Source organism: Pelophylax lessonae (genome assembly GCF_965119305.1).
Source record: "Pelophylax lessonae genome assembly, chromosome: 2".
Classification (NCBI taxonomy): domain Eukaryota; kingdom Metazoa; phylum Chordata; class Amphibia; order Anura; family Ranidae; genus Pelophylax; species Pelophylax lessonae.
Window position 1 is genome coordinate 539,460,021 of NC_138769.1, and position 17,016 is coordinate 539,477,036.

The 17,016-nt window shown below is 39.4% G+C and overlaps 1 protein-coding gene across 1 annotated transcript in view; it reads right to left on the reverse strand.

Moving 5' to 3' along the window:
- Positions 1-15,237: 15,237 nt before the first annotated feature.
- The window catches only part of VWA8 (von Willebrand factor A domain containing 8), a 668,510-nt gene continuing 666,731 nt past the window's right edge, over positions 15,238-17,016 (reverse strand). Inside the window, exon 46 of the mRNA XM_082247613.1 lies at positions 15,238-15,967. Within this exon, the coding sequence (XP_082103739.1) occupies positions 15,859-15,967 (109 nt within the window). The 3' untranslated portion in view covers positions 15,238-15,858. The remainder of the gene's footprint in view (positions 15,968-17,016) is intronic.

The following is a 17,016-nucleotide window of genomic DNA, read 5'->3' on the forward strand; positions in this document are numbered from 1 at the left end:
GGAGAATAAATCAAGCGATTGCAGACGCTCTTCATAATCAAGGTCCTCCAATCCCCTAATCAGTTTAGTTGCCCTTCTCTGGACTCTCTCCAGCTCCAACACATCCCTTCTGAGGACTGGCGACCAGAACTGGACAGAATACTCCAGAAGCGGTCGGACCAGAGTTTTATAAAGTGGAAGGATTATAGTCTTATCTCTGGGAAACATCCCTTTCTTTATGCATGCTAATATTCTGCTAGCCTTGGCAGCCGCCCCTTGACATTGCATGCTGTTGCCTAGTCTATCATCAACCAAGACTCCCAGATCCTTCTCCATTTTTGATTCCCCCAAGGGTTCCCCTCCTAACGTGTATTGTGCTTTTATGTTTCTAGTCCCCAAGTGCAAAACCTTACACTTCTCCACGTTAAACCTCATTTGCCAAGTCGTTGCCCACTCCGTTATTTTGTCCAGGTCATTCTGTAGGATATCTGCTTCATGCTGTGCTGTTATTGCCCTGCCTAATTTTGTGTCATCAGCAAAAACTGATATTGAACTACTGATCCCGTCCTCAATGCTGTTTATGAATAAATTGAACAAGGTTGGTCCTAGGACTGAGCCTTGGGGGACCCCGCTTACTACCTCAGACCAGTCTGAGTATGCGCTGTTTATTACCACCCTTTGGACACGTCCTTTTAGCCAGTTCCGTATCCACTCATTCTCCCTGCCTGTAGGTTGTGAAAGTTTTTTAATTTGCTTTTTTCATTATACTGTACACAAAACCTTTTGAACATGAAAAGTCACAAAATAGCTTTTAAAACATCTAATTGACAGATTTATCTTTATTCTGAGTTGCCAAACAAAAGCTGAAAGCAAAAATGCCCATCTTTGAGCAATAACTCACCCAATTCCAACTCTTTCACAATTTAAAAAAAAAGAAACTCCAATACCTTTTTCTACTCACTTAAATTGGGTGTCACCTGCCATCTGCAGTCCATTAGTGGAAAGTGGTGATCTAGCAAAGTAGTCCGACTTTGTTGCGTTGCAGTGCACCACAACACATGGTAACATACTCTGTGCACGTTGCCAGAAATGGTGCATGCCTGTTTTTTTGGACATTTTGGTGTGTTCTCAGCCTATTAATTTAAATGAGCTGCCTTAACGCAAGGCAATCGCAATACACTAATGCCATACACCAGAATGCCAATGTAATAATGAGCACCAGTTTGGGGAAAGGCAGACTGATAATCTAAACTCAGCCTGGACAGACCAAAGGCTACTTTTTAAATGAGCATTACAGCATTTTTTGAATGCTGGCTGCATCTTATGATGTGTCAAGTACTAATTCATGCCAACTGGTAAATTTACCAATATGGCCATACAGCAAAACACAGATTTTGAATGTCAAGCATCTACAAGTTCAAAAGAGCTGACCATATATAAATTTGGGTATTCTGAAATGTATCAGACTTCTTCAGGGAGAACATAAAGATGTAGTCACACTGTAACCACATTTATTACCTGTTTATTTGTATCCTCTATCTTGGCTATTAGGTATCTGATTATTGCCAATAATGCTTTTACACTGAACATCATTATGTCAGTGGAGCTTGTGTGTCTGAATCTATATACATATACAGTACTTTCGCCCCCATTCACACTTAAACATAGTATATGTAGGCTATTTTGAGTTTTTTTTTTTGTATGTTTTTAAGAGTAAAGTACCATACAGGAGCCTCATAGACTTAATATGGGAATTGGGAACATGCATAAAACACGTTTTTACACAAGACACAACACACATTTAAGTCAATGGAGCCAAAAATGCCCCATTCTGCCACAGAAGTAGATTATGTACTTTTTTGAGCTTAAGGCATTGAGCAACAGGAGCCTGAATGCTCCAATGTGAACAGGGACAATATAAAAGCTTGGGATTTGGCCTGTTGACTATTTTGGAGCTTTGGGCTACAAAACACACAGGTTTGAATGGGGGTTTAGACATTTGCAGAAAACTAGTTACATAATGTGGCTTTTACTAAATGTGTAGCCAATAGAAAAAAAAAAATTAAATTGTGTAAAATATTTCAGCACCTACTGTATATTTGTATATAGAACATTTTGTCAACCCTATAGTAATTGTTTATTTAAATAACTATACATTCCTCATTGAACACATTCCATTTCTTTATCCTTCTTTTACCTTTCTTAAAGGATAAAGAAATAGATAACACACTTCTGACACAAGGATAAAGCAAAAAGCAAAATGAAGCCTCTCCTGCCCCTAGGCCTAGGTAATCCAGACATCTGGCTCTTAAGCACACGTGTATCTACAGTATTTTCATTTCCTTTCCACAGAACGTGCTACTTATTCTACTGTCACGTCTGGTTCTAGTATAGAGTACACAGCACAGATGTGCTGCAAAATACAGAGAATGAATGGGTTAAATAAAGTAATTTTATGATTTTAGTCTAGTTTGCACTATTTAGCCATGTGAATGTAATTTTCAGATGTCCTTGGAATTTACCCGAAAAAAAAAAAAAAACTTCACTTTTTTCAAACAAGTATCCTCTTATCATTGTGTGTTAGCTTTGTGAAGTGAACTTAATGTCAGTACTAAAAAGACCTGCTGAAAGAAATACTATGCTTTTTCTAGTATTTAAATGCTCTGAAAAATCCACACATAGCATATTAAATTGTCCAAATTTTAATTAAATATGTGCTTCCCAAATAATTGTGCCTGAGCTTTGTGAATTAATGTGCAGGGGAAATTTTGTGTATTTCCATAATCCCAAAACACTTGAAAAAAAAATTTAAAAATCTCAGCAGTGCTGGCTGTGCATGCACACGGTTTCCACTAACTCAAAGGGGATAGGAAACTAAGAATGTATGTTCAACATAAGAAAGGTACAGCTGTCCTTTCGGCCAAATTCTTACAAGTACCTATGGTACTTCTTAATTCTTTTTTTTTCTTTTTTACTTATACCAGCCTGTCAAAGCCCATCAAATGAAAACATGGAATGCTGACAGATGAACCACTTGGTCCATTTGGCAAAGACTAGTTTATTTTGAGGACAGGCTTAATACAAAGCATTTTTTAAATTCCTTACCCTTTACTTGTCAATCTCTCTTTGATCAACAAGTCCAGTAAGTCATCGGTAAATTTCCTCCATCTTCAAATTTGCTAGAATAAAACATGAATTATGAACCTGTTCAAAAATATCTCATGGTCAACATAGCATACAGTCGTTTACCTAAGAGATTTCTTTTTTTTTTTTTTTAAATCGCACATTAACTTTATTTTACCATTGGAAATGCTTGTTTCTCTCTGTCTTAAATGGTAAATTGGCACTACTGCTCATTGCTGAATAAAGTCTCCTATCTTCCTCTGTTTACTCCATAGAAACATCTCTGACTTTAGCAGAGATTGAAGAGCACTCTGCAAGTCCAGAACAACACTTGGACTGGGACAATGAGGCAAGAGAGGAATGTCTTTGGAGCATAAAGGTGAGTATAGTTTGCATCTTACACTTACAATCAGCTGCTCCATTACCTACACTAGACAGTTTACCATATATACTCCTATTTTAACCCAACTCGGTCTTCATAACAAAACTAGAATTTAATGGATCTATTGATCAAATACTAAGCAACCAAAGCAAAATATAGACATATTAAAAAGCCTTAACATCGTAAGCTATCTAATGTAACAGGAGCTAGAGAGGTACACAATCAGAGGGATCATTTGAAATCCAGAATGAAAAATTCCCAATTCCCCAGCACCCTGCAATAACTAGGACTTTACACAGTGTCTTGAAAAAGTATTCATATTCCTTGACATTTTCCACATTTTGTCAAGTTACAACCAAAAATGTAATTGTATTTTATTGGGATTTTATGTGATAGGCCAACACAAAGTGGCACATGAATGTGAAACGGAAGGAAAATGATAAATGGTTTTCAAATGTTTTCACAAATAAATATCTGAAAAGTGTGGTGTGCATTTGTATTCAGCCCCCAAGTCAATACTTTGTAGAACTGCCTTTTGCTACAATTACAGCTGCAAGTCTTTTTGGGTATGTCTCTACCAGCAATGCACATCTAGAGAGTGGAGTTTCTGTCCATTCTTCTTTGAAAAATAGCTGAAGCTCTGTCAGATTGGATGGAGAGCATCTATAAACAGCATTTTTCAAGTCCTGCCACAGATTCTCAATTGGATTGTCTGGACTTTGACTGGGCTATTCTAGCACATTAATATACTTTCATTTAAACCATTCCATTGTAGCTCTGGCTGTATGTTTAGGATTGTTTAATTTTGGTCTCATCTGACCAGAGCACCTTCTATCACATGTTTGCTGTGTCCCCCACATGGCTTCTCGTAAACTGAAAACTGGACCTCTTTTGGCTTTCTCTCAACAATGGCTTTCTTCTTGCCACTCTTCCATAAAGGCCAGATTTGTGGAGTGCACAACTAATAGTTGTTCTGTGGACAGATTCTCTCACCTGAGCTGTAGATCTCTGCAGCTCTTCCAGAGTTACCATGGGCCTCACAGTCTGCTTCTATGATTAATGCTCTCCTTGCTCAGCCTGTCAGTTTAGGTGGAAAGCCACGTCATAGTAGGTTTGCGGATGTGCCATACTCTTTCCATTTTTGGATGACTCATTGAACAGTGCTCTGTGAAGTGTTCAAAGTTTGCGATATTTTTTATAGCCTAACCCTGCTTTTAACTTCTCTACAAGTTTATCCCTGACCTGTCTGGTGTATTCCTTGGCTTTCATGATGCTGTTTGTTCACTAAGGTTCTCTAACAAACCTCTGAGAGCTTCACAGAACAACTGTATTTATACTGAGATTAAATTACATACAGGTGGACTGTATTTACTAATTAGGTGACTTCTGAAGGAAATTGGTTCCACTAGATTTTAGTTCGGGATATCAGAGTAAAGAGGGCTTTTTAGATATTTATTTGTAAAAAATGTATCAAATATATGTAAAAAAAACATTTATCATTTTCCTTCCACTTCACAATTATGTGCCACTTTGTGTTGGTCTATCACATAAAATTCCAATAAAATACATTAACGTTTTTGGTTGTAACATGACAAAATGTGGAAAATTTCAAGGGGTAAGAATACTTTTTCAAGGCACTGTAAAGTCTGGCTCTCGACTATATTATTAACATCATGGGCACATATGTAGCATTTCCACGTATGGCATGAAGCTATTAATGTTTTTATTGTACATGATACAGTAGTGTGTTAGTGGGAGGAACCAGTAAGCGCTAAATCAGAGAAAAGAGATAGACGTTCCCAGAAGTGTCAGTTTCAGGATAAACTTTATCCTACAATTTCTCATCAATGGAACCGTGTCCTGCAGCACATGTGGCAGGAAGGGTAAGCATATACCTTCTGCTTTACAGGCACATATTTTAGGGGTACGTTTAGTTTAGCAAAAAAAGTAATTGTATGTATTTACACTATATGGCCAAAGCTTTGTATGCATCTGACCATAACACATATATGAGCTTGTTGGACATTTCCTTCCAAAACCATGGGCAGATTTGGTCCCACTTTGTGACCATAACAGCCTCCTCTCTTCTGGGATGAATTTCCAGTAGGTTTTGAAGTATGTTTCAGCTAAAAGAGCATTTGTGGGGTTAGATACGGATGTTGGATAAGAAGACCTGGCTAGCAGCCAGAATTCATGTAGTGTTGAATTAGGTTGAGAGCTTTGCACAGCACACTTAAGTTCCTCCACACCAAACCTGGCTTTATGCACCTGAACTCATTTTTTGAAGAGATATCCACAGACTCTGGGTCATATAGTGTATTTGTACCTTATGTTCTTGCAGTCATGGAGAAACTGTAGATACAGGCATAGCTATAGAATTCCGACTGTATGTGCATTGAGAGTCACGCACAAACAACATTTTTTAGTGGCCATTGGTTGCTTCAATAATCTGTGCAGGCATAAAGAAATATAAGTCTACAAAGCTGTCTACTTCACTGCCTTGCTTTCAAATACTACTTATATTATATTAGAAAATTGAAACTAGTTTGGCTGTCTATTGGTGATGCCTAAATCTGCACAAATATGAGTAGTCAGAAGAGGTACCGACCACCCATATCATTTTAGGGGCATGAAAAAGATGACTTTAAAAATTTGAGAGCAACATACACAAGACTCCAATAACAAATGAGAGCAATCACAATTACATTCTTAGCATATCCAAAATATCTAAAAACCTATCCAATGCTGCAGATAATCTACTTAAGAATACACACCCTTACACTTGTTTTTGTAGACTTTATATACGTCTGGTTTCAGTGCTCTTTCAGGGAGAAGAGCATGGGGAATTGTTTGGTTTAGACATAATTGAGGAATTGCTGCATATTCAGCAAGATTTTAAACATGATCTAAATACTTTAACTATATGACCAGTATAAAATTAAATAGTGTTATATCATATCAAATGCCATATCATACAACATGTTTCTGTTAGAATGAAAACAGTATAAATGCCTTCTATACGATGAATCATTTTCAATTCTAGCTCTAAATACACTGCTGTGTAAATTTCCTGTGCACATTGTAGCTGGTCTCCAGGTAAGCCTGTCTGCCACGTGTGACTGAGCAGACACTGATTACTTGAGATGCAAGTGTCTGGCCTCATGTTTGCCCAAAGCAAAACACTCAGCTGTCATGGACTCCAAAGTCACAGCAATTATTCAACTGATAAAAAGTTCCAAACACAAGTAAACTTTCATACTTTGGAGTTATTTGTTAAAAACAACAGACTAAACTTGCGTAAATAATTTAATAAATAATAAAATGGGATGTTAAACATGTTGTTATTACCTGTAAAATCATTTTCTTGGCGTAAATTACAGAACACAGGATGGTATTCTCGAACCAATGGGATGTCCAAAAGCAATTAAACTGAGGCATGGGCAACCAAAAATGAAAGTCTAACGGGACCAAAGTTAACAAGGGCAGCTCAAGGGAGCCTAAAGCGCTGCCAGAAGAACCTCATGATCAAAGCCAGCATCAGCTAAAGCCCCCATACACACGGGTTAAATGCCGGGCGGCTGACATTCGGCCCATTCGTGTGTATGGCAGCCGGGCCACCTTCTTTCAGACGAGCATGCTAGAAAACCAGCAGCCGACTAGCTCCCGATTAGCGCCAATGGCTGTGAGCTCTGACCGGAGTGTACTGATAGGGGGCTGTCCCCATGCCAGAACACAGCTCAGCGGGGGAGATTGCTGTACTAACTTAGATCATTAGAACAGCGGCTCCAACCAGAGCTGACAGTTTTTCTTGGAAAAGACTCATAGTGTGTACCAGGCTTTAGGCTTGAGACTAATGAACATTTGAAGAGAGGACTGTAAAGCAGCCTCACAAATCTGTAACATCTTACAGATGTTTGATGCTGAAATGCCCATAAAGCATTAATTGATCAAGTGGAGTGTGCTTGGACCAGGAACCTTGCCCTGAGATCATAAGTCTGAATGATGAGCTGATGAATCCACCTAGTGATAGTGGAATGAGTAGAGGGCTATATCCTATGGGGACCTTCAGGACTGACAAAGAGGTGGTTATTTACTGAAATTGGGGAATGTAAAATCTGGTGCAGCTCTGCATAGAAACCAATCAGCTTCCAGGTTTTATTTCCAAAACTTCATTGAACAAGCTGAAGTTAGAAGCTGATTGGCTACCATGCACATCTGCACCTGATTCTGAGTGCACTCTTTTTAGTAAATCTTCCCCAGAGAGATAGACTTTCGAAGTAAGCTAAGGGATTTTCAGATTCTTTCACTTCCTGTAGATTCTCTCAGTATTCACTTCCTGTTAGGACATCTCCCAGAAACCTTCACTTCCTTGTTGCATCACAGAACAGGTTGTGATAGGGTGTGTTCACCATTCTGGACCACACCTCCCTAAAAAAAATAGTACCTTCCACCCACTTCCCATATAATCTGATTGTACAATCTCCTTTAGATCTCCTATCAGCTACATGTAGTACAAGGGGCCTGTCTGATTTGCTACGAATTGAATGGATTGTTCAGGTGTGTCTTCCTATTTCATAGTTCTGGTAAGTCTAAAGGAAATTGTACAGAGATTGTACAATCAGATTGCATAGCATATGGCCATCTTTATACAAAGTACATTGGAGGTAATGGATGGAGATACTCATGTCAGGCTTTGTTCACATCTTTAAGCAGCGAAAACTCACATTCCTGCATGAGTTTGTTTTCACTCATCAAGCATAGGTCACGCACTCGTTCACGTGAATGGGCTGCCCTATATGTGACAATAGCCTCAGAGAAGCTACAGAACCATTTTTGGAGTGGAGCATGGTGCGTTAACCTAATTTTTGGTGCGTTTGCAGCACTTGGGGACCCTTTAACATGTAATGACAACACAAGCACTATGCACATTTGCAGCATTTCTGAAATGCATGGCAAACCATGCATTTTCTGTGAGGTTTGTCATGCGTTTGGAAACGCACAGATGTGAATGGATCCTCATCGTTCACAGTGACACACATAGGGCAGCCTGTTAACTTGGGCTGCGCTACACATTGCAAAGTAGCTCATGGGACATTTTGGCGTGGTGCAAGTTGCACAGTTTTTTTGGCTTTTTTCACCTGTTTTTTCACAATGGCAAAATGTGTGGTTGCTTCTGTGTTTGGTGTACTCTTACCAATTAATGACACTGAAAGCACAACTAGGTAATTTAAGGTGTATAAATGTGGCCATACACTATACAATCTGATTGTACAATCTCTGTACAATCTAGTTTAGGTTTATCAAAACTACTGTATATAACAGGACACATCTATCCAATTAGGCAAGCCCTTGCACTACATCAGGGGTGTCCCATGGGTTGCATGCAGCCCCAGGGAGTTTAGCATGCAGTCTGAGCTCATCTGGAGGTACCCTGGAGAAGCCAGGCAAATGCATGGGTGGAGAAATGCCGGGGATGCTGTGAAAACCTAGTTAATGGATGAAGGGTGTGTGCTAATGAGGTAAGCTAGTAAACTCCTCCCTGCGTCTTTCTGGTTTCTCTGTCTCTGTATGTCTGCATACCAGGGTGTCTCTGAAACTTTCTACGAAATATAGCAAGGGCTAAGGTAAGGTCTTGTTCTCAAAATCAAAGAATGTTTGTATTTTTCTGCAACCAAAGTACATTAATGGTATATTGGTACAAAAAAAAGGCTGGATTTAAGAACAAAACGTCAATGTAGCCTTTAAGCCAAAGGATCCTTAGCATATGCTGGAGGTCAGACAGATCTGTAAGTATAAACCAGGATCCCTAGACATGGTCTTTGAGCAGATGGCCCGAGTTTCGCAGATGGATATAATCGCAGCAGAAGGTTGCATAACAGGGCCTTGCCAGGCCAAACAGTGCTTTGGAAAGGGCTTCTAAACATTTATGCTTGGGGTCTAAAAGGGAAAGCGGAACAACCAATTTATTTATTAAATATTTCTTTCTGATTATCAAACATTTCTCTCTGATTAAGTAGATACTGTATATTTTGTTAGAAGTCCTATTGAACACTGGGATAACCTCATCAGGAACAGGTCTACAGCCCTGTATACATGGGCCGAATGTCAGCCTGTGTGTATATATGCCAGACCAACAGAGGCCGACACATGACTGAGAGCACTGACCGGAGTGTTCTAGCTGTAGCCTGTCCCCCTGTCAGAACACAACAGCTCAGAGGTGAAGATCGCTGTACTAATGTTGGATCGGGAGTACAGGGGCTCTGATCGGAGCTGACAGTTTCTTTTCATTCAATACAAACTCGTATCGTGTACTAGGCTTAAGTTAAAGCAGGAGTTGACTCGGACTGCAACAGGGATAGCCTGCTTTTTTAGAAAAAAAATCCTCAATTGGATATTGCTGAATAAAATGCTTGGGAAGAGTGAGAACCTTCTCAGTTTTAGCAGGGCATTTTGAAGGAGCCCAGGCTACTGACCTTTGCAAGGTCAGTACAAGTCGTGACAGTTATGATAATAAGGACCAAAATACTGGGCTCCCTTCACAAAAGCAGATCGCATGGGGTTTTTAGGTGTTTTCCCAAATCCTGAAATTTCAATTTACTATTGCTTTATGCAATATTTACCAAAGAAAGCAAAAATGCTCAGTAAATACCATAGAAAACAGAAGTTAAAGTCAATTCACAAAAGGAAAAAAATAAATGCATGCGGTAAATCCCCCAATTTTTGCTTCTTTATGCGGTAAATAAGAAGTGGTCCCAGGAAGAGATAGTTAAGGAAACGCCAGCTGCCGGCATCCTTAACAACCAGTAAACAACATGGTTGTTAAGGAGCAGGCAGCTGCCGAATCCTTAACAACCGATGAGTCATCAGCTGTCAGCACGGTTCCCCGCTGAAAGGTGAATGCAAATAAAATAAATGCCGGCATTTAAAAATTGCTTAAATAAAGCAGTGTGACCCCCCCCAATCCATACGTGGCCCAAGGGGAACTCCACGCCAAAATAAAAAAATGACATGGGGTCCCCCCAAAATTCATACCAGACCCTTATCCGAGCATGCAGCCCAGCAGGTCAGGAACCATACCAGGCCACATGCCCTTAACATGGGGGGTGCTTTGGGGAAAGGGGCCGCCGAAAGTACCTTGTCCCCATGTTGATAAGGACAAGGCCCTCTTCCCCACAATAATTAGCGGAAGAAGATCCCCCACTCTAAGCATGTTTTTAAATATCTCCAAATTTAAAAAATATCTCCAAATTTAAACAAGCCCATCATGGCTGAAATGAGTTAACATCTGCTGTACCAATTTGTCTTTTATTGAGTATCAATAAATCTGGAGATATTTAAGAGCATGTATGGAGCTGTGAATCTTCTTCTACTAATTATCAAGTTGGCAGCTGAGCGACTGCCCATCATGAACCCGACAGCTCAGGAGGACTCTTGGACAATTTGGGGTTGTAGCATCTTTTTCTTTCCCTCTTCCCCACAACCCTGGCCAGTGGTCTTGGGGATCTGTTGACGGGGGGGCCTTATAAGAATCTGGATCCCCTTTAACAAGGGAACACCCAGATCCAACCCCCTATGTAAATGAGTATGGGGTACTTTGTACCCTTACTCATTCACCAAAATAAAAGTGTAGTGTACACAAGAGGTAAGGTCCTATATTAAAAAAAGAAAATGAAAAAAATTGTCCCCCGCATCAATCGCGATAAACACTGGCTGTCGACTTCGAAAAAAAAGGAGGTCCCCACCCGATGAAGGCTCCCACCAAATAACAGCTCTACTGCCTCCCGCCGCTAAATAAACTAAGCCATCCGGTGAGATAACTGAGTGACCCCACCCCTTGTGACATCATCGATGGGGGCATGCTGGGTCGATGGTGTCACAAGGAAGCAGGGTAACCCAGTGACATCACCTGGTGGCCCCACCCCTTAGTTTATTTAGCGTCAGGAGGCGGCAGAGCTGTCATTCTGTGGAAGCTTTCGTCAGGTGCAGTTCATCATGATTGAGGCTGGAGCTACACCAAGGGACAATTTTTATTTTTGTGTTTTTCAAAAATTTACTTTATAAAAACTGCCCCCTGTTTTATTAATACTAACACTTTTTTGGGTGAATGGGTAGGGGTACAATGTACCCCATGCTCAATCACATGGGGGGGGGGGGTTTGGGGCCCCCTTGTTAAATAGGAAGCTGCACAGTGCAGCATAATGGCTGTATCCCAGGAACCAACAAATGGCACCAAATTTAAACCATAAGTGATCCTATCCCACCTATGACTGAATGCTTGCAGCTGGCGCTCAACTGGCAAACCTTTAGGGGACTGCAGCAGCACCCCGGGCTCCAATTTAAAGGAGCGCCAGTGGAACTGGAGAATCTTGATGAAAGAAAAATTTGTCTTGATAAAAAGTGAAAAAGATGTAGCCTCTCTCAGAGCAGAAAGCATTCTAAGCATAATAGAAAACAACTGAGGCATGCTGGCAGGCAGAGGGGTTACCCTGGGCTGTCCTTACAGCTTTGCTTACCAGTGTCCAATTTTCCTGAAGGTGGCAGTATAACCCATCGGTTCCAGATTAAAATCCTGTAATGTATGATTAAAATAAAAAAACATGATCCTGTTATGAGGACTAACTCATACTGGAGGTGGCTGAGGGTGCAGTGGTTTGTGGTATACATGTGTATATGGTATGGAGGTGTTGCGTGTGGGGGATTCATGGCATGGGTGTACTGTATGTATAAAAATATGCTGGGTATGGGGGCACTTATGGCATGGGTGTTTGTAGGGGGGTTCAGGGGTATGGGCTAGAAGTGAGGGTTTTGTTGAACCTGTGTCTATAAGGGGCGGTGGCTAGGTGTGAGGGGGTTTATGTAATGGGTGTGTCGGGTGAGGGCTGGGGAGGGGCATGGGTTTGTGTTTATGGGTGAGTATGCTGGAGGTGTACTAGGAGTGAGGTAGAACATGGTGTGCATTTATGAATAGAGTTGCTGGATGTGGCAGATGGGTGAGGATGCTGAAATGAAAACGGAACAAAAACTGACGCTTTTTTTTTTTTTCTGCTTAGGAATGACTAAAATATAAAATTGAAACCAACAGGAACATCTTACATTATAAAATAGGAAAGAAAACTCGGATTATTATACACCATGCTTGTCTTTGGTGCTATATTTTTTGTATACTGGATGACAATTGGGATTTGAAGTACCACTGTTTATTGTATTTTATACCTTTTATGTTTTTTTTTCCTACAAAATTCTCAATAAAAACCATTGAAAGTAAAATAGGAAAGAAAATATAATGCTAATATTAATGTGGACAAGCAGAAAGATAAAAGTGGTCAAAAGTGTCCATGTAATGTAGTTTACCTGAAAAACACAATATTTAAAACCCAAAAGCAAACATTTATTACATTGCAGCTTACCAATTCTTAGATGTGATGGCTGTGTAAGTTTTCTTTTTTAAGGCTTTATTTATTTCTATTTTCACCTGATGATTCAGGCAATAAGTCTGTTTTTTTAAAGTGAGCAAGCTCTCCAGCAGAATTGATCAGTTACAGGGAGACAAATCATTTAAAACTAGCAGGGGTGCCTTAAATTATCAGCTTTAATTTATGTAAAACCTTTCCCAAAAGGAAAAACAAATCTCGCTGTATTGCTTATAAAGTGTTGGCTGGAGTTTGGGTTCAGTTTGTTAGTGTATCTAAATCTGCTAGTACATCTAACACTACCCTCCCCCAGACTGACAATGCTGCTGTCCAAAGGTGCCCCAGTGCTCATTCATCCAGAGATGGGGTACTCCAATACTGGAGGTGTGTTACTGGCCAGATCATCAGGTAAAAACAGAGGGGGAAAGCCTAAAAAAGAAACAAATGCAACCACCACATATGAAGATTGGTGGTAAGATGCAATAGATTACATTTCTGGTTTTGGGTTTAATACCGCTTCAAACGAAACCCCCTTATAATATCCATGGGTAGTCAAGGGAATTACATATTGAAAGTGTTTAGGTTTGAACTCATATTATATGGTTTTGGTAAATCTAAAGTAAAAAATCTAAAGAAAATTGTATAGTGTGTATCTAGCTTAACCATTCTTTAATACACAACAGATATCGACAATGTTTTTTTTATTGACCTTTAAAACTACTGTCTATCTTTTGATTACTTTGTCATCTGTAACATGTTAACAGCAATAATGTTATCACCAATAATGTGCTTGCCTTTAATTAGAGGTCAAAGTGTCTAAAAGATTGTAATCTCCCTGAGCATGAACTATGGTGAGCAATGCTATGAATATCAGTCCCTCACTGCCCCATGGTATTTAAGGGGTCAGCGGCAAAGCGCTGACATTCCAGCACAGGATGTACTTACTCACTTAGGTCACTAAGGAGCCAGGCACCACATCAAACACACAAATAGCTTACTAAATGTGAAGCGGCACACTGCATCCATCAATCATAAAGACAAAACCACTTTCTATTTTTTTTTTTTTATTATATGATTAAGCAGTAGAATAAAACAACAATTTGTAGATAATATTCATAAAAATATGCATAATTTCATATTTATCTGAAACTAAACTGATTTAAATATATGTAAGAGCTGACCAAAATCATGGTAACATCTATAAATATTAGCCTACAGATTATAAATTAGTGCCATTTATTGCAATTTTTCTTAAAACATTCCACAGCTATTATTAGACAGCAGAATAAGGGTACACTGTATAAAGTATGACACCTCAATTATCCCGACTGGACCACTGGACATTAAGATGCTTTTAGATCAGCCTTTCTCAACCTTTTCAACACAGAGGAACCCTTGAAATAAATTTGTGTTCTCGGGGAACCCCTGCTAAAAATTAAAAATCTACAACTCATGTCACATTAGTGTGACAGTCAGTGGGAAGAATGCTCCTTACTCTTGTCATCGTTGGGAAGAATTACACCCTTACAGATAGCTAAAAGGAACAATGGTGTCATTGGAGACTTATCTGAGAGGCAGAAATTGCCTATTGCTCAAGGAACCCCTAGCAACCTCAGGAGGAACCCTGGTTGAGAAACAGTGTTTTGGATGAATTACTGAATTCTTGTAAAGTAACGAGTGCCAGAAAACTCTAAACTGGGCTAACAGGTAAAAGATGCTGGATATGTAGGGGTCTCCTCTGTGGATAAGATTTAGAAAAATAGTCTTTAAATGGTCATGGCCATCTAGTCACAACTTAGACTTAGGCCACCTATTCAGAACTTGGCCATCTATTAGAACTTAGACTAAGAATCACAGTTTGCATATTAATAAACATACTTAGGGCCTTGTTTATAAAGAACTGAAAGTGAATTTAAGCAAACACTCACTGCTAGTGAATCAATCACAGTCATTTAAAACACATGCACCAGGAAAATTCACCAGCGGTGAATGTTAGAATTACTGTTTTATAAATATACCCCTTAACATTTTTGGAGTGTTTCTGTATAAGCTGGGTATACATGTCCTGAAAGTCGGTTGGTTCAGCAGGTACCTTCTGTCGAATGGTCATGCTGGAAAACAAATTGGCCAAAGCCAATGGCTGCAACGTAGATCTGTGTATTCTGAAGAGCGTGGGGGTTGGCTTGGTGGGGTAGTCCCCCTGTCAGAATACAATAGTGCAGTGGGTTTTTTGTTGAACACTTGTTGCATGAAAAATAAAATGTGTATATCCAGCTTATGTCAAATTTCCTGTTGTCGCAACACAGCTTTGGAAGGTCTTTATCGCTGTAATGGAATCTGTCTGATAACAGAACTTGCATGCGTAGAGAAGTATCCTCTTTTTGCGACTGCCAGACAGATGATTTATCATTAGTGGAAAGAGATGTTTGTGGCTTGCTACACTGATTGACATACTCTGCACTGTTTTCACCCCCCTTCAACAATTACAAAAATGTAGAAGTCCAATAGAAAAATGTTACTGTGGTATTTTAAGAAGAGAACCACATATCTGCTGTAGAATTAGCAAAAATCCAGCTATATAGTGTAAAGGACCTGGACATTTTTTTTCCTTTTAACAAAGCTGGAGTTGATTTTAAAATGTTTTAGCCCAAAGGTTGTGCAAGGTTCTCTTTAAAAGAAAAAATATGACTGGACATCAGGCACAATGCTACTATTAGATCACTATTTAACATTACTTTTTTCTCATCTAATGTGCATTTTCTCCGCAAATAGCTAAAATTGCACCATCCAGTAAATATTACACATTCTGCACTAAAAACAGAACATTTAAAAAGATAACTCAATACTGAGCCTCCATTATATACACACGGGGAAATTAAAAGACTATTTTAATTGTATCTTTTTTAAGAGCGGTTATTTTGTCCTCGTGTGACATCCTCTGTTTTGGAAATGGACAACACTTCCTTACGCAGATGACAACATGGTCGATGTGAAAATCTGCTGCAGGATCTGTGGGATCTGCTTGGTATCCATAGCAACAAAAGACCTGCCGGCTGGAAGAGTTCTCTGAAGTCTGTGGGTTACAGGGAAAAAGATGAGGATATTAGCATTGCAAATCTCTTTATCATGGAAAGAAAGAAGAGGAAGGCTTTCACTTGTGCATTGATACTTATAAATAGTTAGATGTTATTCATTTATCCAGTGAAAGAAAACATCTTGAATAGACCAGGGAAGCAAGTACTAGAACAAGTTGGTGTGCCAGGAAGGAGGCACAATAACACGGGAAAACCTTGGTACTCAAACTTCCAGTTGCTCTTTAAAGGGAATGTCTAGTGTTGAACTAAGAGCACTGGAGGACACATTTAATACAACTAATGTATATCTGCCATGATACCTAAATTGGCTCCATTATTGAAAAGCAGGCTCCCTGACTACAGATAACTCTGTTGAGTTTCATAAACTTCCCAGGGCCCCAAATTACATAAGCTCCAATATGCAATATTCAACAATTCCTAGCAGTGGCGATAGCTGGCTTGCCCACTCCCATCTTTCCTCATCTTCCTATTGGCCAGTAAGCCTTGCCCATCTAAGTGACAAGCCAGCAGAAAAGGTGAATTAGGCAGCAGGGCAGACAAGTTATTAAACAGCAAGGATTTTAGTTTTTTTAAAATATAAAATTTTCTGGATTTTCACAAAACTCAAAAATTGTACAAGCGGGCACCTGAAGGTGCCTGCATTTGACCTTCTTCTGGAGCTAGTTTACGTTATATAACAAATGTGAATGTGATAGTGGTGAGCTAATCATTACAATATCAAGTAATGCAGAATTTAATCAATGGAATACCATATATTACTACTATGCATATATGAGTGCCTAATCTGCACCTAAGTAACAAACGTCCAAAAATACACAGTGAAATATTGTGAAAAAACTGTAATTAAAAAAAACATGTGGTGAAAAAAAAAAAATGTGAAAGTTCCAACACATGCAGTGCTTCTTCTTTGCAATCTCAAGAGAGATTTGGGACTCTTCGTGCAGTGCTTTTTCAATCACAAATAATTGTGTTTAATGTGCCCAATCCATTCATCTGCTGTGCACCTCTGTGCGCAATGCGCGCTCAT